At 36.8% G+C, this 21,699-nt stretch overlaps 1 protein-coding gene across 2 annotated transcripts in view; it reads right to left on the bottom strand.

The window, feature by feature from the left end:
• LOC136872738 (arrestin domain-containing protein 2) overlaps positions 1-21,699 on the bottom strand; it is a 192,872-nt gene that overhangs the window by 7,514 nt on the left and 163,659 nt on the right. For both annotated transcript variants that reach the window (XM_067146567.2, XM_067146568.2), the window contains 2 exons: positions 17,944-18,123; positions 5,326-5,524 (listed from right to left, as the gene is read on the bottom strand). In XM_067146567.2, coding sequence (XP_067002668.2) covers positions 5,326-5,524; positions 17,944-18,123 — 379 coding nt within the window. The remainder of the gene's footprint in view (positions 1-5,325; positions 5,525-17,943; positions 18,124-21,699) is intronic.

The following is a 21,699-nucleotide window of genomic DNA, read 5'->3' as shown; positions in this document are numbered from 1 at the left end:
TACAGGACATTGAGACGAACCCTAGTACAAGCTCCAGGCAAGTGGCCTGCCAACATAGTGTAAGCCACACTACGATTATGTGTATCCTGCATGACAACCGTTATTATCCTTATCACCTGCAACGAGTGTAAGGATTATCAGCAGTGAATTTCCCTCTATGGAGAGGATTTTGTCGATGGTCTTTGCACCAGGCCATCACAGTTTTGGGATTTCTGTCGTCAGTCCTCTTTACCGATGAAGCAACCTTTACCAGAAATGGCATCATCAATCTGCATAATCTTCATCTGTGGGCTACAGAAAATCCCTGGGGAATGGTTGAAGCGTCTCGCCAGCATCGGTTCAGCATCAATCTTTGGGCAGGGATTCTTGGCGACCACATACTTGGACCAGTTATTATTCCACAATGCCTCAACAGAGGAACATACCTGGACTTCCTGCAGAATACTCTGCCTGGACTGCTTTAGAATGTGCCTTTGGCAATAAGACAGGTTATGTGGTTTCTGCATGAGAGCACCACCCTACTTCCGCATTACAGTTTGCCAACACCTCAACAACATCTTCCCCAGGCGCTGGATAGGACGCAGAGGCCCTGTTGCATGGCCTCCTAGATCACCAGACTTAAACCCCTGCTTTTTTACCTCTGGGGACATCTGAAAAGCGTTGTATATGCTGAACCAGTTCCTGATGTGCAGACCCTTCAACAGCGTGTTCACAACACCTGTGACGCTATTCGGCGAGAGGCCGGAATGTGTGAAAGAGTGAGGCAATCCATGATACGATGTCTGCAGCCCATGGAGGCCACTTTCAACATCTGCTGTGACGCGGATGCGATTCAGCTATGTACTGTGTTCCGGGACTATTGTCGTTGGCTGGGCGAGTTGACCGTGCGGTTAGAGTCGCGCAGCTGTGAGCTTGCATCCAGGAGATAGTGGGTTCGAATCCCACTGTTGGCAGCCCTGAAGATGGTTTTCCGTGGTTTCCCATTTTCACACCAGGCAAATGCTGGGGCTGTACCTTAATTAAGGCCACAGCCGCTTCCTTCCCACTCCTAGGCCTTCCCTATCCCATTGTCGCCATAAGGCCTATCTGTGTCGGTGCGACGTAAAGCACATAGAAAAAAAAATTTGTTGTCGGTGGTGGTGGTGGTGATTATTGTTTTAAGAGGAAGTACAACTAGGCAACCATCCTCTATAAAATTTGTTGTCGTTCCACGCACACCGTCCATTTCTGGACACATATTCGTGGGACATTTTTTTCTCCATTTCCAGTCAGGAATCAGTCCCTGCAGTTTGTCGGTTTTATTAAAGTTCACCCTGTATACAGACTTAAGTGCACCCAGTGTGAATTTTCTTATTGTGGGCAAACTGGCAGTAGCTTTAGAACTAGATAACTTACTTGGAATATTATAATGCCTTAAAGCATAAAAAATACTCAGCTATGGGCAACCATATGAGGGATTCTGGCTGCAATTTTACTACAATTGATCAGGACCGTCACATTATCAAATAAATAAATAAAAGCAGCTTAATGACCGAATTCGAAAATATCTACATTTTTTTATCAACACTTTAATAATAGTAATAATTTGATGATGTTTCCGAGAACAATAGTCCGATAATTGAACAAGTCTCCAAGTTACTTATTAATTTTTATATAAATCATAATAATTACATGAGAATTTTCAATTATAAACCTTTAAATATCCCTCCAGTCTTATCAGCAGCTTCCGCCTTATCTAATCCTTATGCAACAACTTTGCCGCCAACTTCTAATGCTCTCAAGGTTATGCCTATCCCTTCCCTTCCGGTTTGCTCTCCGCCCATGCTATCACACCCCTACTACACAAGTAGTAGCGGGCAGACGATTATCAGATATCCTCGAGCGGCTAAGGTGACTAATCACCTCTCTTCCAACATAAGGGTTATGCAGTCTTAGAATCTCACTTCATTAGATACTTTAATTTTTCTAGAACTGACATATATCTTTTCTCTCAAACTTCAATACACACTTATTGCATTTTATTCTCCATCTATGTCTTTGTTAAACTCCCAGTAGAAACTCGAGGACACCTATTTTGGCTTTAACTTATTATCAAAGGAAATTTGGATACTTGCCTCTACACACATGTCAACTATTTATTAAGTGAAGTTTCATACCTGACTCTCATCTTCTATGCAATAGAAAGAGATTTAACTTGTGACTATTTTAATTTTGCTTTATCATTCAACGAAAAATAATAATGATTTTTAGAAGTATTGTGTTTTTTAGTGTTTGACTGATAGCAATATAAAAATCTAATATTATTTATTTTATTATCAGCTTATGTAATTTGATATATTTTAACCTCCGTCAATATGAATGTAATGTTATTATCTTAAATATGTGAAATTGTTAGAAGCTTATACACTAATTATACAGTCATTGATTGTCACTAATGAGAACATTACTTTAAGTCACTAGGTTTGGGGCCCTGACCAAACTTTAGTTTAAGTTTATTATGGCTGAAGATGCTTATGACAGTTGAGCGAAACATGTCCCAACTTATAACACCAGTTGTAATGATTGTATCCTAAATATAAGGATTGATAAGTATTGGAAAGGTGGTTTATCTTATTGTTTGTTATTTATAACTATTATAATCTATATCCAATATGGTTTACAATGAGATTATAAAAGAAGAACTAATCGACAGACTATGCAGTAATTAAAACTGAGAGGACTTTTCCTATTTGTGAAACTCACAACATGACTTTTAACCCCGTTAATCATCATACCATTGCCTGCTGTCCATCTCATGACATTATCAAGGTCATTTTCCCATCTTCTTGCATTCCTTCCTTTCTTCAATTTTTTCAACTTCAAATGACATTTCATGACCAACAACTTGTGGTCAGAGTCCACGTCTGCTCCTGGGAAAGTTTTGCAATCCAACACCTGGTTTCTGAATCTCTGCCTAATCATAATGAAGCCTATTTGATATCTTCCAGTGTCTCCAGGTCTCATCCACGTATACAGCCGTCGTTCGTGGTGTTTGAACCAAGTATTGGCAAGGACTTAATTATAATCAGTGCAAAATTCAACCAGCCAACTTCATCTTTCGCTCCTTTGTCCCAATCCGAATTCTCCTACTGTATTACCTTCTCTTCCTTGGCTTACCACTGCATTCCAGTCTCCCATCATAATTAGATTCTCATCACCTTTTACATACGGTATTAAATCTTCTATCTCTTCATATGATTTTTCGATTTCCTGATCATCCGCTGGGCTAGTAGGCATATAGACCTGCACTATTGTGGTGGGCATTGGTTTGGTGTCTATCTTGACAACAATAATTCTTTCACTATGCTGGTCATAGTAGCTTACCCGCTGCCCTATTTTCTTATTCGTTATTAAACCAACTTCTGCATTTCCTCTGTTTGATTTTGTGTTGATAATTCGGTAGTCGCCTGACCAAAAATCCTGTTCTTCCTGCCAACGTACTTTACTTATACGAACTACATCTAACTTTAGTCTATCCATCTGCATTTTCAGATTCTCTAATCTACCACAATGATTCAAACTTCTAACATTCCATGCTCCGACTGTTAATAAACTTAACCATGATAGGTTAATATTGTGTTTGGTCTGTATTGACTGGTCTGAATGTATAATATAACTATTTATAATAGTTTATTTAAATCCGCCTTGATCAATACACTCATTAAATGAAAGAAACATTATTAATTAAACCATACATGTTTCGGGAATGGTTGAGATTTCAAGGTTGTAATCTCCATGTTCTCCGTGATAGGCAGTTGTTAAAATGGTGGTTTGTTAATATGGCGTTTTGTCGTGATGACCATTAATTAGGTTATATGCAGGTTTAATGTGTAATGTGTGGATAAATAGTTCTAAATACCAACTGACATCATTTTGTGTGCGTTTCTGTGGAAACATCAATATCTATTACTTAGTTTTATTCCTTTCTTTACAATACTTCTACAGTTCAACACTAACATTTTTATGTCATCCCTACTTGACTTCCAGATCCCTACACTCTTATCACCGCTGCCTAGATCACCCTGTTTCCCTCAATGTACTGTACCTCCCTATTACCCTTCTAAATAAATTTCCTAACTTATACGTACCACTGTGGAATTTCCATATGTAGTGAACTAATGTATTAATACATACACATCTGCTCCTTTCTTACTGGAATTTTACTTAGCTGAAAAGATGGAGTGAGTTATCTACTTTTTAACTGCACACACCATAATGCTACAGAAGCATTATCAGAATTGGAGAATACCTTTCATTAGTCTGTTACTTGGACAGGTAAATGTAATAGTATGGTATGGCCAAACTCTCAGGACACACATGTAGGAGAAGAAAATATGTTTTATGGATATGGGTCTGCAAACAGTAGCAGCAATTGGGAATTAGAAGTAGGAGGGGGGGAGGGCAAAAAATGTGCAGAAAACACTAAGTATCCAAGTTTTTGGGATAAAGCAGGTGTGCTGAAGAGTGGGTGGGGAGTGAGTATATACCGGTACATCAAAATTGAAAAGAAAAGCTACAAAATGGTCAATTTTTATGCTCTCTTAGCAAATTTCAACAGAGAAGTATAGGTTGAGAGTTTACCAACTTAAGTATGACAACAATAGTTTTTGAGATTTTGATTCAGTACTGTACAATAAAACTTTCACCAAAGGAACAATATTACATGTGTATTACAATTTTTAAAAAAGGGTGTGATCATACAATTTAAAATAATTTAGTTTTTGTCTGTACACTAAGAAACTAACAGACACTAAAGAGAGTGCCAGACAGACAAGTATCCATGAACGTGGCAAAAAATATATACATAGATACCACAGTTACCCTTCCACCCAACACATGCAAAGTGTCCATTAATTGCTATGGGGTGCTATACAAATCAGTTAGCCGCGACCAACGACACTTTGTATGCATTATCACTAATAATTTTGTTAGTCCTGGTACCGGTACTGATTTTAATGAAAATAAAGGAAAGAATTAGCTGATAAGACAACAGCACTTATACAAATTGCTTTTTTTTAAAAATATTTCCTTGTATCATCTGGTTAAAATGGAACAAAAATATAACGTTTTCTCCACAAAGTGGAGGGGGTTGCCCCCCTCGTCCCACCCCTAATCGCCGCTACTGTCTGGAAATGCTTACTTCCATGTTAAAACTCATTTTCAACAACTGCACAAGTACACAGGAACAGAATGTAACCAGCAAACCACATGAAATGTTCAAAATGCTCTCGTTTAGCACTGATCAACCCACCATCTCATTGAATCCTGGATACACTGATAACTTACTTGTCACAGGATAGTTTGAAGTATCCATTGGTGCAGATGGTTCTATACCACAAGCTGAGTGTTGTATTTCTCCTTCACTGTATTGTGGAGGCAATGGATTGCTCAAGAAAGGTTGGTACATCACCAGTGGAACTGTACCAATCACTACTGGTGTCTCCATAGTAAGATTTATATGTAGTCCAGATATGCAGACCGTTACCTAACACAATATAAAAAGAAAAGTTACAGGCTTAAAAAATTATAAAAGAGATAACATGTAATGGCAGAGAAATACTTCCTTATTATCTTACATATTCATTATAGATAATCTTGTCTTTCAGTATTCAGTTGACAAAACACCATAGCCTGATGCTCAATGATCCAGTAATATCAGATCTAATCAACTCCTATGCCTCTTACCTCAAAATTAACTAAGAACTCAACTGAGCAATCATTTCATAAGATTTCTTGTTCCTCTTTTCTCTCGCATTGCTTAGTCTGATAAAATTTTGGCATCGTGGTGATGCACTATCTACACTGTCTATTACACAAAAATTACTCCAAAATATCCACTTAAAAATCATTCACTGGCCTTTATTTTTTCATTATAAAAACCCTCCTTCTATTGTTCCTAGCTGGGAAATTACTCCAAAATATTCACTTAAAAATCATTCACTGGCCTCTTTTTCATTATAAAAGCCCTCCTTCTATTGTTCCTAGCTGGTTGCACTACCAATATTTTATATTACTTTCATGCCCCTTATCTGCCTCTGCTGTCTCTAAGTATATCTATTCCAATTTTATATTTTCCATTTGGCAATCAATATTATTAGGTTCCATCACTAGTCTGTCAGCATCATTTTGTAATAGAGATAACTTTTTCATTACAATATTTATTTGTAAGTTTGAAGATCTTACTTATACTGTAAGTTTTCTATTCAGTGTGCCATTACAACCAAGTCAGCAGAAGAAGAAATAGAATTGCTTCCAATAATTCCACCTAAATGAGTTTGACCTATCAATGTAAAATAATAATAATAATAATAATAATAATAATAATAATAATAATAATAATAATAATAATAATAATAATAATGATAATAATAATAATAATAATAATAATAATAATAATAATAATAATAATAAAAAATAAATAATAATAATAAATAAATAATAATAAATAATAATAAATTATTATTATTATTATTATTATTATTATTATTATTATTATTATTATTATTATTATTATTATTATTATTATTATTATTATTATTATTATTATTATTATTATTATTATTATTATTATTATTATTATTATTATTATTATTATTATTATTATGAGGGACTATGGAAAATCTTGCATGAGACACTTGTGAAGGGTCCACATTTAACAAGCATGTGGGATTCTTGCCCACTAAAAAGCAGCTGACACTCTTTTCACACGATGTGTATCTCCGGCCTGGAACCACTCTTGCATTACTTCAGGACAACATAGTACTTATTTTCCCTTAGTTTCTCCTTTAATGGTGTTTGTGAGCATGCACATGAGTCTTTTTGTGTTGTAGGATACTTTCAACATAAATACAGCTATCTGATCCCAACATTCTTGGTTCCATAACATCAATAGAACAATAGATTCTGGAGTCGGTTCTCCTTGCTCAACTTCTAAACACCATTTTCGTGTAGACCAGTGCGCACATATATAAAATGGTGTGAAGTACATCGTCAGCATCATTGCAATATATGCATACTGGATTGCTTGCTCTGCCTATTCCGTGTAGAAATTTTTGAAAATATCCATGACCTGTCAAGAGCTGCATAAGGTACTAGTTAACTTCGAACTTTGCCCAGTGCCTTCGCCAAACATGATATCAGACGCTTAGCCCATTTCTCCTGCGGATCTTCCTCCCATCTTTGCTGCCATCATTCCATTTGTTGGCCAGATGCCAACTTCTTAGCATATTTCTTTCCTAACTCTCCTTGAGTACACCTGGCTTTCTGTCTCTCTAAGGCAAGTAAGTCAATCAGTAGTACTGCTGCTACCACAAGAATCGCTCTTGTAATTCGCAAAGCTGATCTTCACTGTATTTCGGCTATCCTTCACCAGTATTTTTCAAACTTCAAAGACTCTGCACAATTTCTGAACCATATTGGAGTTACATGTAAAATTTTAAATTTATGGTTGGAAAACAACCAACAAGACATTTCCGACCGTCAGTATTAATTAATGACTGTAAGATATTAAAACCACATGAGGATTAACATGCAATATCAATTAAATTAATATGTATATAATGACAAAAAACTTCAGAAGTTTTAAGTTTGAGACGATTCTGTAATTTTAAACAAGACTCTGATATGTTACAGTACACACAGTTTTTCACTCACCATTTAGAACGAAAGAAGAAATGCATGAAACTTTTTAGCCAGAATCTCATTGTATCATGTTATCATTGAGTTTTAGATATCAGTATTAATGAATCAAGTCATTTACTCTATCTTGGCACTGTTATTTTAATCACAACTAAACTGTCATTTCATACAATGTGTATCATAACTGCATTTCAACAAAATGTTTTCATCTGCCCCTGCTAAGGTAGTTGGAATTAAATTTCCATCACCGAATCGAACGTCAGCATCCCAGAAGTACTAGATGGTAACTACTCTTCAAAGGCCTTTTTCAAGGCCGAAATTAACTATATTATGCCATAACGTAGAAGGTCTATCACCATCTAAAGAGAAACTATTGAGTCAACTCTGTCAAGTTAATAACTGTGACGTGCTTTGTATTCAGAAAACGCATAGAAGTGACCATCAACAATGTCCCAAAATTGCTGGTTTACGACTTATGACTGAGAGACCACATAGCCAGTACGGAAGTTCGTCCTGCCATTCAGGTCTTGTTAACACAATAACATTGAAATAATAACAGTTGAGCTTAGTAATTGCACTACCTCACCAGTGTACAAGCCACCAAGTATTGGTTTTTACCTTTATGCCCCCCGATAACTTTTGCAAGAAAACTACGAAATTTGTAGTCGGTGATTTCAACAGTCATAGTACAGTTTGGTGTTATGCACATGATGATGGAAATGGGGATGCTGTATTGCTGTGGGTTGATAATTTCCAACTTAACCTTATACATGACAGTAAGCTTCCACCAAGTTTCAACAGTGGTCGATGGAAACGTGGTTACAATCCAGACCTTATTTTCACCAGTGAACATGTATCTCAGCAGTGTGTGAAATCAGTCTGTTCTCCTCTACCCAACTCTCAACATCGCCCTATTATGTGCTAAATAACCGCTGTAATATGACTGATTACAGTACCTTTTCGGAGAAGATTCAACTTCAAAAAGGCTAATTGGGAAAAATTTAGCAATACACTTGACAGCTTCATAAGGGAGATTCCTCCAGAACCAGAATCTTACGACACTTTTGTTGATGCAGTATCGAGAGCCTTACATTTATCAATACCCATAGGTTGCAGAACACATTACAACCAAGGTTTAACTGCTGATGCAAAAGTCTACCTAGAGAAGAAGTACCTTGCCCTCTTTGAAGTAAACCCTTTCAGCAAAGAGACAATTTCAGCCAGACATGACTTACTCTCTTCAGTCTCAGAAAACAAAAGGAAAACTTGGTTGAAACTGATGGAGGAAACAGATTTCTCAGTTAATTGTCAAAAGGCTTGGAGGCTTCTGAAAAGACTGAACAGTGACCTTACTAAATGCTCAGTCCATGCTAATGTCACAGCTTATCATATTGCTTCACAGTTGCTTAATAATGGCAAATCACAATCAACTATTAGGAAATCAGAGTAAAAAATTGTGACCGGGGAATCTGGGGCTATCAGTACTTTAGCCAGACCATTTAATCTCACTGAATTAGAAACTGGTATTACAATATGCAAAAGTGGTAAAGCTGCAGGTTTGGATAATATCTGCACTGAGCAAATAAAGCACTTTGGTTCTGGAACAAAATTGTGGCTCGTGGAATTATTCAACAAATGCCTAGCATCATACAACATCCCAAAGATTTGGTGGAAGGCATGGGTGATTGTAATCCTAAAACCAGGCAAAAACCCTGAAGATCCAAAAAGTTATAGACCAATATCTCTTCTATGCCACTTGTATAAAATCACGGAACAAATGATTTTGAATCACCTTACTGAAATTATTGACCCACTTCTTATCCCACAGCAGTCAGGATTTAGACCTGGAAGAAATTGCACTTCCCAGATTTTGCATTTAACTCAGCACATTGAAGATGGCTTTGAGTTTAAAAAGTCACAGGTATAGCATTTGTTGATCTCACAGCGGCGTATGACATGGTACACCATAGACTCCTGTCAAAAAAATTCCATAATCTTACTAAAGATCTTCAGTTAACACGACTGGTAGCTACACTTCTTCATAACCGCCGATTGTTCGTTGAATTTCAGGGTCGGCGAAGTCGTTGGCGATCTCATAAGAACGGCTTGCCTCAAGGAAGTGTACCGCGCCTTTGTTATTTAATATACACACAAATGATCAGCCACAGCCTCAAGACACCAAGAGTTTCATCTATGCTGATAATGTTGCTCCAGTCAGATAGTTTTAAAGTGATAGAATGCACCCTGAAAGCTGCCCTAGAACAATTCGGCAACTACTATGATCAAAACCAACTTGTGCCAAACCCGAGCAAAACCTAATTTTGTGCATTCCATTTATGACATCAACAAGCCAACAGAAAACTCATTGTGAAATGGAATGGAGCTACGCTGCTTCCATCCCAAATACTTGGGCGTCACTCTCGATCACAGTCTCACCTCCAAGGTGCACTGTATGAATGTAAAAGAGAAGGTATCTTTCAGGAACACATTACTTAGAAAACTTGTTGGATTTACTTGTAGCACAGACCCACAAACTGTTAGAACTACTGCACTAGCCTTATGTTACTCTGCCGGTGAATATGCCTGCCCAACGTGGTACAAATCTGCCCACGCAAAACAGATTGATCTGGCACTCAATTAAAGTTGTATAATAATTACTGGTGTCCTGAAGCCAACTCCTCTCGAGAAAATCAATTACCTTGCCAGTATTGCTCCTTGTGATGTCAGGAGAGAGGTTGCTGCTAATAACGAAAAGCTTAAAACAAATCTAATGCCTTCACATCTACTCTTTGGATACCAACCTGCCCAATGAAGACTGAAGTCGAGGAAAGCTTTTTTAACATCTCCAGAACACCTGAAAGGATCGTCAGACAAAGTCAGGGTTACCAAATGAAAACAAAAGATCCCTGGCCTCTTGAAATGGATGGAACCACAGGAAGTGTTGCCTCCCGGTCACACCGAGGACTGGTTGACCTGGAGGTCCTTAAACAGACTTACATCTGGAGTGGGTAGAACCAGAGCGAATCTACAAAACTGGAACTTCCCCATTGATACGGCCTTTTGTGACTGTGGTGAACTTCAGACAACCAAACACCTGCTATGCTACCCCCTGTGCCCATCAAACTGCACAATGGAAAACTTGGTGCTGGCCAATCCAAATGCCCTTGAAGTGGCCAAATTTTGGGCCGAATCGGTGTGACATCTATATGACATATATTGTTGAAGACCTGTTACTTGTATATATCTGTGTATATAGTTTGTTTCTTTTAAATGTAGTATTATTCTATTGTACTTCTGATTCAAATAAAGAAGATCTAAGTAGTGTTAAGACTATAATTAAGTACAATATTAATTGTAAATACATTCAAGATTATAACTAAACCTTGAGACATTATATCAATCAATCAATACTGATCTGCATTTAGGGCAGTCGCCCACGTGGCAGATTCCCTATCTGTTGCTTTCCTAGTCTTTTCCTAAATGATTTCAAAGAAATTGGAAATTTATTGAACATCTGCCTTGGTAAGTTATTCCAATCCCTAACTCCCCTTCCTATAAATGAATATTTGCCCCAGTTTGTCCTCTTGAATACCAGCTTTATCATATTGTGATCTTTCCTATTTTTATAAACGCCTTTCAAACATATTCATCTACTAATGTCATTCCATGCCATCTCTTCGCTGACAGCTCAGAACATACCACTTAGTCGAGCAGCTCTTCTTCTTTCTCTCAATTCTTCCCAACCCAAACATTGCAACATTTTTGTAACGCTACTCTTTTGTCGGAAATCACCCAGAACAAATCGAGCTGCTTTTCTTTGGATTTTTTCCAGTTCTAGAATCAGGTAATCCTGGTGAGGGTCCCATACACTGGAACCATACTCTAGTTGGGGTCTTACCAGAGACTTATATGCCCTCTCCTTTACATCCTTACTACAACCCCTAAACACCCTCATAACCATGTGCAGAGATCTGTACCCTTTATTTACAATCCCATTTATGTGATTACCCCAATGAAGATCTTTCCTTATATTAACACCTAGATACTTACAATGATCCCCAAAAGGAACTTTCATCCCATCAATGCAGTAATTAAAACTGAGAGGACTTTTCCTATTTGTGAAACTCACAACCTGACTTTTAACCCCGTTTATCAACATACCATTGCCTGCTGTCCATTTCACAACATTTTCGAGGTCACGTTGCAGTTGCTCACAATCTTGTAACTTATTTATCACTCTATAGAGAATAACATCATCCGCAAAAAGCCTTACCTCCGATTCCACTCCTTTACTCATCATTTATATATATAAGAAAACATAAAGGTCCGATAATACTGCCTTGAGGAATTCCCCTCTTAATTATTACAGGGTCAGATAAAGCTTCACCTACTCTAATTCTCTGAGATCTATTTTCTAGAAATATAATATATAATATATAATATATAATATATAATATATAATATATAATATATAATATATAATATATAATATATAATATATAATATATAATATATAATGGCTGAGGATGCTCGGTAGACGAGCGAAACATGTCCCAACTGTAGTACCAACTGTAGTATTATGTCAAGGATAAAATCCTAACAATAAGAACTTTTTATGTATTGAATAGGTGGTAAACAAACAAATAAATATTTGTATTATTCCATATTGGAGTGTTGACTGAACTATCAACATCAAAAGTAATCTCTTGCCGGATTTCAGACATTTTACATTACCTGCTTAGTGCAATAGTTTATTTCTCCGCCTTATCTGCACATGTTTAATATGATCCCAGAATGTAAGTTTAGTATCAAGTGCCATGCCAAGGTACTTTATGCTTCTAGATGTTTTGATCACTATTTGTCCAACCTGCATTGAAATGAGGGTTATAATCCTTTTTTCTTGTCAAAAGAATAATCTCTGTTTTATGATCTCTCAGAAGTAATCTGCGATTAGCTATCCACTCTTTCACTTGATTCAACTTACCAGGTGTATGCATAAGTCTTCTCTGATTTCACTAAGAGATGGCGCCAACGATTCGTATGTAGCATATGAATTTGACACGTAAGTCAGTTTGTTTGTCTGACATTAATCTACCAACACACACAAGGTGAGTCCACCAAACACTAGCTTCTGTGTTGTATCGTTCAGTGATCATGTCGACATTTGTGCCTGAAAACGAACATTTGTGGCACGTATTGCTTTTCTTATTTAATCAAAAGGAAAAGGCTGTGGAAAGTCATCGTTTGATGGTAGAAACATGAATACGCTCCATCAATTAGAACATGTGAGATATGGTTTCGATAATTTAAACAGGGTGATTTTAATGTGAAAGATGGTGCGCGCTCTGGTAGACCACAAAAGTGTGAAGACGAGCAATTGCTCAACTCAAACTCAACAGCAATTGGCACAAGCATTAAATGTGTCACAAGAAACAAACAGCAGACATTTACGAGCGATGGAGAAGATCAATAAACTCATTAAATAGGTCTACAACACGATTTGAATGAACGGCAAATGGAAAATCACAAAGTAACTTGTAAAATGCTGCTTCAACGCCATGATAGAAAATCATTTCTGTACCGAATTGTGATGGGTGATGAAAAATGGATTTATTTTGAAAACCCGAAGCGGAGAAAATCGTGGCTGTCACCTAGCGAAGCTGGTCCTTCAATACGAAAGCCAAATTGCTTTGGCAAGAAGATCATGCTTTGTGTCTGGTATTGTGTATTATGAACTCTTGAAGCCCGATGAAACAATTAATGCACAAACACTATCACCAACATATGATTCATTTAAATCACACATCGATCGAAATGACTGGAATGAACCAGAAGACAAGGCAAAGTGATTTTGTTACACGACAATGCACCATCTCACACAGAAAAACCCTTGAAGACACCTTGAAATCGCTTGGATGGGACATCCTTCTGCACCCGCCGTACTGCCCTGATCTGGCGCCATCTGACTATCACCTCTTCGCATCAATGGGGCACGCGCTAGCAGAGCAGCACTTCAGCAGTTTTGAGAAAGTTGGAAAATTACTTGGCGAATGGTCTGCCGCAGAAGACAAGCAGTTTTTCTGGCATGGTATTAATAACTTACCTGAAAGATGGGTGAAGTGTGCAGAAGCCAATGGGCAATATTTTGAATAAACAAGAAATTAATTTCCCTTGAAAATTATGTGTTTTCTTTACCACAAAATTTGGCAAAAAATTTATGCATACACCTGGTAAACTGAGCCAACTACAAATTTCAAGTCACTATCAAAAACAGCTACATCATCAGCATAATCCAGTAGTATATGTAGTGTCTTTTGGCATCTCCATCCACAACAAGCCATCATACATGATGTTCCAATGACCTGGACGAAGGATAGATCCTTGTGCTGCACTGGGTGTGAGATGTTTCACTCTCTGACCATCTTCTGTATAATATGAGGGGGCATCAAATATAAACAGGATTTTATTTTTTATTTAAATTCAACACAGGGCAATTACAATTTATTTTTCCACATAGTTTCCTGCCTTGGAAATGCATTTGTCCCAGCATATGGAGAGCTTTTTGATTACCTCATTCTATAAAGAACAGGGTCGTGTCACCAGCCAGTTGCGCTCAAAGTCTTCCACACTCTTGTCATCTTCAAATTGTTGCCCTTCTAGAGATTCCTTAAGCAGTCCAAACAAATGGCAATCACAGGACGATAAGTTTGGGCTGTATGGAGGATGATCAAGCCTCTGACAGATCTCCAAAAGTCTCAACTTTAGATTTTTGGTCAAAAGGCGAGGGACCCATCTGGAACATACTTTACGGAACTCTAGGTCATTTGTGATGATTGCTTGACAACTCCCATAACTGATTCTGACTTGTTCTGCAATTTCTGTTACTCTCTTCATTAATAATGTTTTTAACCACACAAATGTTTTTGTCTGTAATGCTGGTCCGAGAACAGCGATTGTGTTGCTGATTTTCCACACGTTCTTGTTCTTCCTTGAACTTTTTATGTCAAGCAAACACATGCGTCCTGGACAATGTTTGATCACCAAACTGTGCAGTCAATCTCTGGCAAATTTCTGCCGCTGTAACTCCATCACGAGCAAGAAATTTTATAATAATGCATTGCACAGTGGAGGGGTGCACCTGTTGCCCTGACATCATGAGCATTACTGACGAAACGGTGGGAAATATCTAACAGCACACTCTCCCCACTCCTAACGGTTCTGCCTAAGCATAGCAGAAGCGTGGGCCTAGTTTTACCAACTGTTGATGTTCAGGAACAAACATCCATCCTCTCAGGGTGATCTGGGAATAGCGTGTTCACTATATCCTCCGCGGTTTTTTAGTCCATAATCGCATTTGAGAGATTCCAAAGTTTCTTGTTAATGATCTTGTAATCTAATCCACATGGGTCGTTATCCACTTCCTTAGCCAGTTTCCACCATTTGTCATTTTTACTTTTTAATTGCATTTCTAAGTTCTTTGCTGACATATACTCCCCTGTGAGTGAGGTATTTTCTTGGCCAACTTGCGTGCTCTGTGCCCTCCATTTAAGTTGCAGATAATGTCTTCTCAGTTCATCAGTTTCTTTAGTCCATCAGTACACTGAACATTCTCTGTTTTGTGGTGTGTTCCTGGTCATAGACAAATCCCATGCTCTCTGAATGAGCTTTATGGAGAGTTCAACACTTTTCTCAGCCACTTCATTTTCCTTTTCTAAAGCTGATTTAGATGTGCCAGTTTCAATTTAGCCTGTTATTACAATGGGGTCACTTCACCCAAAGGCATTTTAGAGCTACTACCAGCAGGTGATCAGGCCTCTCCTAAGGTGGAGTACAGATGCATTTTGCAGCTGCCCCTAACTTGGGGTAAGACACTACTCGGTAGGTTCCAGTGTCATTTCCTACACTGAGGGAACCATAACCCCACCCAAAAGAAACTCATCCACCTGAAGATGTTGGTCACTTTAAGGGATTGGAAATTTACTGCCATCCAAAACTCAATGTTGAGATGCCGCAGTACAATATTGCAAATGAACATACATATGGAACAAGACATGTATAGAGGTTATTTTCAGATCAGCATGTAATGCAATAAATAAGGCACTAGATAACTTCTAGCTGTAATTCTTAAATATTTGAATAAGCTGCCCTCAGAAATACACTTAAGAACAGAATTACAACTAAAAAAGCAGGTGAAACTATGGATCATACTAATTAAAATTACAATTTAAAGACTTACCCATAAATGGAGAATTTATCATAAACAGATTTCTCTACAATGAATGATACATTTCAGGAATTCATTTAGATCAAAGTGACAAAACCCCACAACACAGGAAGAAATGATGTTATGTAAAATATTATTATGATAATGTAAAAGTGGAAATCAAATAAGGTTGTAAATAGGATGGATTACAAAAATGTACAATATGAACAATTTCACTGGCACCTAAGCACATAAGGGCTTTGCAGGTGTAAATAATTGCAAAGGTTGTATGTACTGTAATACCCTGCTGAATGTTTGCAAATGTATTGTAGATATGTGAATGAATCAAATTAAATCCAAGTGAATTGAATAAAAATTAATTAAATCAAATCTCTGGTAAGATGCCAGTTAGAGTATGGTTCCCATGTATTGAACTCACACCAGGACTACCTGATATAATACAGTCAAACTGTCCTAACGGACACCCTTATTCAGCGGACACCTCCCTATACGGACAATTTTCCTCGGAACCAATTTTATTTTACATAAGGCAAGTGTTAAATTGGCTTCATTTAAGCGGACACCTCAAACTCCGGACAGCGTACATTGTTATTTGTCCCGTCCACTTGACTTAAGCGGACACTTTACACGTTGCCGGACAATTTATTATGCTGGATCACATGTCGTCTTTCTTTTAAAACCATTGTTCATACATAAGGAAATACCTTTTGAATGTTTGTACTATTTCGAGAGCAAGGGGAGAGGAGGTACATCAGAATGCAGTTCTACCTAGTGGTGTACAGACCTATTCCGAGAATTTTAATTGCCCAGAAATGCTGCCAGAGACTGTTGACTCACAAGTTACCTGGGGATTTTCTTCCCTTCTTGCATCATTATATTTATAACTCGGATTGTCGCTGATAAGGTCGAGCTCAGGTAGTCAACTTGAGAAGGAAAGGACAGTACAGGCGCTAATTAGTGAGACAGAAATACCGTAGCATTTCAGTTGTCTGTTAAACATGAGTGACAATGGATTACTTCACGAAGCTGTAATGTTTGTAAATGATGTAAAATCACTTATAATAACTATCTATAAAATACTAACACAGAAATGACTTCAAATAATAAAGATAAAGACATGTATGCTTGTATTTAAGGTGGATGTTCTTTGCCGTTAAAATGTTCGATTATTTTTACAAACTTGTTTTAGCTGACACCTCTCAAAACAGACATTTTTCCTCGGAACCAACGGTGTCCGCAGAAGAGAGTTTCGACTGTAACTGGAAAAAATCCAAAACAAAGCAGTGTGATTTGTTCTGGATGATTTCCAACAAAAGAGTAATATTATGAAAATGTCACAAACCTTGGACTGGGAAGACTTGGGAGCAAGGGGATTGCTGCTCAATTAAGTGATATGTTCTGAGCTGTCAGTGGAATGACTTCAGTAGATCATTAAATTTGAGTGGAGCTTCTGAAGATAACAAAGCTCATACTGTGAAGATGAAGTAGAAATTCAGTTTTATAATCTGCTTTATGTCGCATCGATACAGATAGGTCTTATGGCAATAATGGGATAGGGAAGGGCTAGGAATGGGAAGGAAGCAACTGTGGTCTTAACATACAGCTCCAGCATTTGCCTCGTATGGACTGTGAAACTACGGAAAACCACCTTCAGTGCTGCCGACAGTGGGGTTCAAACCTACTATATTCTGAATGCAAGCTGATTGCTATGTGACCCAAACTGTGCAATCACTTGTTCGGTTGAAATTCAAGAGGACAAATTGAGCCAAATATTGATTTGTAAGAAGAGGAATTAGGGATTGGAATATTTATCAAGAAAAATGTTCGATATATTTCCAAGTTATTTGAAATCATTTTTGAAAAAACTGGGTAAACAATTCATAGGGAATCCACCACCTGGGTGACAACTATACATGCAGATCAATGGTGACTGATATTGATGGAATCAAATTATTATTATTATTATTATTATTATTATTATTATTATTATTATTATTATTATTATTATTATTATTATTATTCATACTGTTTCCACCACATACCACTAGAGTGTAGTTGATGTCAATTATATGACAGTTCCGCAGGAAGGACGGCGGAGCTGCAGGTATCTTTAGTCTTCCAAGCCAGGATCCTGAACCATGTCCAGTTACCGAACCAATGTTTATCTCACATAATTTCATTACTGTTCGGAGAGATTTTCCATGTGCATAGAAATGTACAGTCTGAAAAAGAAACACAAATTTATTTCACATCAATCTAGATCATGCAAGAGAAATAATATATACATTGAACTTCATTACACAGCTTTCAAGGGGAATGGGAATTTATTAGTGAGAAGTGCATGCAAGTGTTACTTTTAGAAAAAACAAAGTGTTATTGAGGACTTACTTCAGTAGTTTGATGAAAATTCAAGAAATTATTTGATTTTGGAATTTCTCTACACATGCATTCTTCTTTGTTTTGTTTAGGCTGACTGTGAACCTTATTAATTTGATTTCAGCTGCTTCTGGGCTTTGATCCATGCCCAGTACTCCCTTATTCTTTCACTCTGAACTCTTCTTCATTTATCTGTGTATGGTGGTTGAGTCCAGGTTATTTTCTTGAAAATTCTTGGTGTTTGTGATTCTAGATGTGTAGGCTTTTCTATTGCTGATTTCTGTTCCTTGTATTTATATTTCTTCTATGTCCTTTTTTGTCATAATACAGTTGTTTAGGTCTCAAAGAACCTCACTATCTGATTGGCTAACCTTCCTGGGTCCATTCTGTAGGTGGTGTCTGAGGTCTTTTCCATCTTATAATTCTTGGTTGCTTTATTTTCGTACGATCCATCTTCTATCCTTTGAGGTCTCAATAATTTCCTCAGAATCTTTCTCTCCGCTAATTCCAACTTGTTGATCAATCCTGATTTTGTCATATTCAGGTGTTCAGTTTGTGTATAAAGCTTTCTAACAGATCACTGTCTGGCAGGATCTCCATTTTGCATTGATCGAGATCATCTACTTGATGTAGGTGTTCATGGTTAGTCTGTCCGCCAGGTTCATGTTGTTGGTCCTTGATACCAGAGTGCCTTTTTCTGACATGTTATTTTCTAGGCATTCTCCCAGGTATCTAAATCTCTCCAGTTTCTGGATCCTATCCCTATTTATGATCATCCGCTTGGCAGCTGTTTCGATGTTAGTCATATACTGTATCCGTAATATGTCGCTTAATATCTCAGAGAATCTGGGTATAATAAATGGGATGGAGGTGCATAGAGGATATTAAATGAACATAAGAAGTAAAATTCAAAAATGACTATTTATTCCATATAGACAACCTTGTCCACCAGGAGAATGAAATGATAACGAGAATCATCATTGAAACCCAAGATTTTTAAGGTCTCATCCAAAAAGTATCTCATGACCAGGATTACAAATTAAATATTAATACATACATACATACATACATACATACATACATACATACATTATCATTATAGACTGTTATGCCTTTCAGCATTCAGTCTGCAAGCCTATGAGAATTACTAAACGTCGCCACAATCCTCGATTTGCAACTAGTGTTGTGGCCTCATTTAGTTCTATATCTCTTATCTTTAAATCATTAGAAACAGAGTCTACATTGTTTACTAAATATTAATATCTTTCTTTAAATTAAATCTGAATTCACATCAGATAGTACCATCCATGTTGGTCTCAATTTTACCCTTATTAAAATATCCAGTCTTCCATTTCAACCATTTATGACCATTACACCTAAAGATAATTTAGTTCCCTCAAACTTTACATACCTTCAGGAATTCAAACATCAGAACTTGAATTGTGATCATTTATAACCATTTAAGTTTTAATTCAGTTTAGTTACCTTAAACTTTTCATACATTCAAGAATTCGAACATTATATCCAAAAATCATACAGAACATTTGGAATACTGAGAAAATTCCAGAAGACTGGAAATGTGCACTAATTCACCCACTCTACAAGAAAGGGGATATCACAGATATAAACAATTACAGAGGAATTTCCTTACTATCAGTTGTCTACAAAATTTTCTCTAAAGCCCTACTGAATAGATTAAAAAAACAAACTGACCACCTCATTGGAGAATATCGGGCAGGGTTTCAAAAAGGAAGAACATGCCCAGAAGAAATCTTAAACCTAAAAGCTATTTACAAATTCGTAAAACAAAACAAACAATAATTAACTTTGTTGACTTCAAAAAAGCTTATCATTCAATAGACCGGCAGACTCTATTCGACATACTTGAAAAATTTCATGTCGACAGAAAAACAAGGGAATTAATCAAGCAAACTCTAACAGGCACAACAGCAAAAGTTAAATATTTAGTAGAAATTTCAGAACCATTCGAGATTACAATAGGAGTCAGACAAGGCGATGGATTATCACGACTACTTTTCAATCTAGTTGTGGAAAAAGTGGTTCGAGAATGGAAAAATGAAACTAAAGGGATCAATATTGGTGGACTTCTCAAAAACAAATTCACCTTGATTGCCTCACCTTGGCAGATGACTTGGCAATCCTGTCCAACAACAAATAAGAAGCACTCCAGTCTGCAGAAGAACTTCATGAAATAGCAGCAAGAACAGGTCTGCAAATTTCATAAGAAAAGACAAAGTATATGGAAGGTGCAAAATCAAGAATTATCAACCATCCTTTAATCACTAGATATGGAAAAATCTCCCAAGTAGATAAATTCAAATACCTAGGTCAAATTATACAACCACACGGGATAAACCAGCAAGGAAACAAAGAAACAATTATAAAATAACAAAAAGCATACAAAATTGTCTGGAGTAGATACAACAAAAAATCTATATCCCGAAACATAAAATGATGACACTACAATGCAATTGTCAAACCAGACGCCCTTTATGCATCAGAAACTCTGATAACTGGTGGCAGATCACAAACAAAAAAACATCAAAACACAAGAGAGGAAAATTCTAGGACCTAAATGTGAGAATGGCTTTTGAATGAAAAGGAAATCACAGGAAATCTATCAAGTAACAGGAAAAATCACAGACACCATTAGAAAAAGATGATTAAAATTCTATGGTCACCTGTTCAGGATGGATAACAATAGGCTAATGAATAAAATACTAAACTAAATCTCACAGTATCTCTAAAAAATCACAACTGGCTTACAGAAATAAACAAAGATCTTCAGGAAATTGGTGTAAATGAAGAAATCATGCAAGACAGAAAAAAATTCAGAAATCTCATAAACAAACACCAATTTGCTGATCAACCTAAAAGATGAGCTACAGGATGGACAGATGAACACAAAAAGCACAGCAAAATGATGAAGAGATTTTGGGAAGACAAGAAGAAATGTTGTGCTAAACAAGTTCACATGCGCTCCTTAGTTGGGCATAAAAAATAAAAAATAAAATATAATAATAATAATAATAATAATAATAATAATAATAATAATAATAATAATAATAATAATAATAATAATAGTTACAGAGTTTCCGTGAACTAGAGAGAGGTAAAAGAAGGTGTGGGTGGGCTTGAATGGGTCTATCTACGATATCAAAAATTAAATTAAAACTTTAAAATAAAGGTTATATTTCTTTTCAAATCTCAAACTTAACAAAACTTTTCACTTAGTGAAATAACAAGGTTACAGGTACAAAGCAATGTTGATACACAAATTTCTGAGCTTCAAGCTCCAAATTACAAGTTTACAATGCCACAATGTAGCGTTTAGATAGATGAGGGGAGAAACTCCCAAGACAGAGCACTTTGCTCCAACCGCTACAATTTATAGCCTTCCA

Source organism: Anabrus simplex, chromosome 4 (assembly GCF_040414725.1).
Source record: "Anabrus simplex isolate iqAnaSimp1 chromosome 4, ASM4041472v1, whole genome shotgun sequence".
In the NCBI taxonomy this organism is placed as follows: Eukaryota; Metazoa; Arthropoda; class Insecta; order Orthoptera; family Tettigoniidae; genus Anabrus; species Anabrus simplex.
Note: the sequence above shows the minus strand (reverse complement) of the source record. Positions and strands in the feature narration are given on the sequence as shown.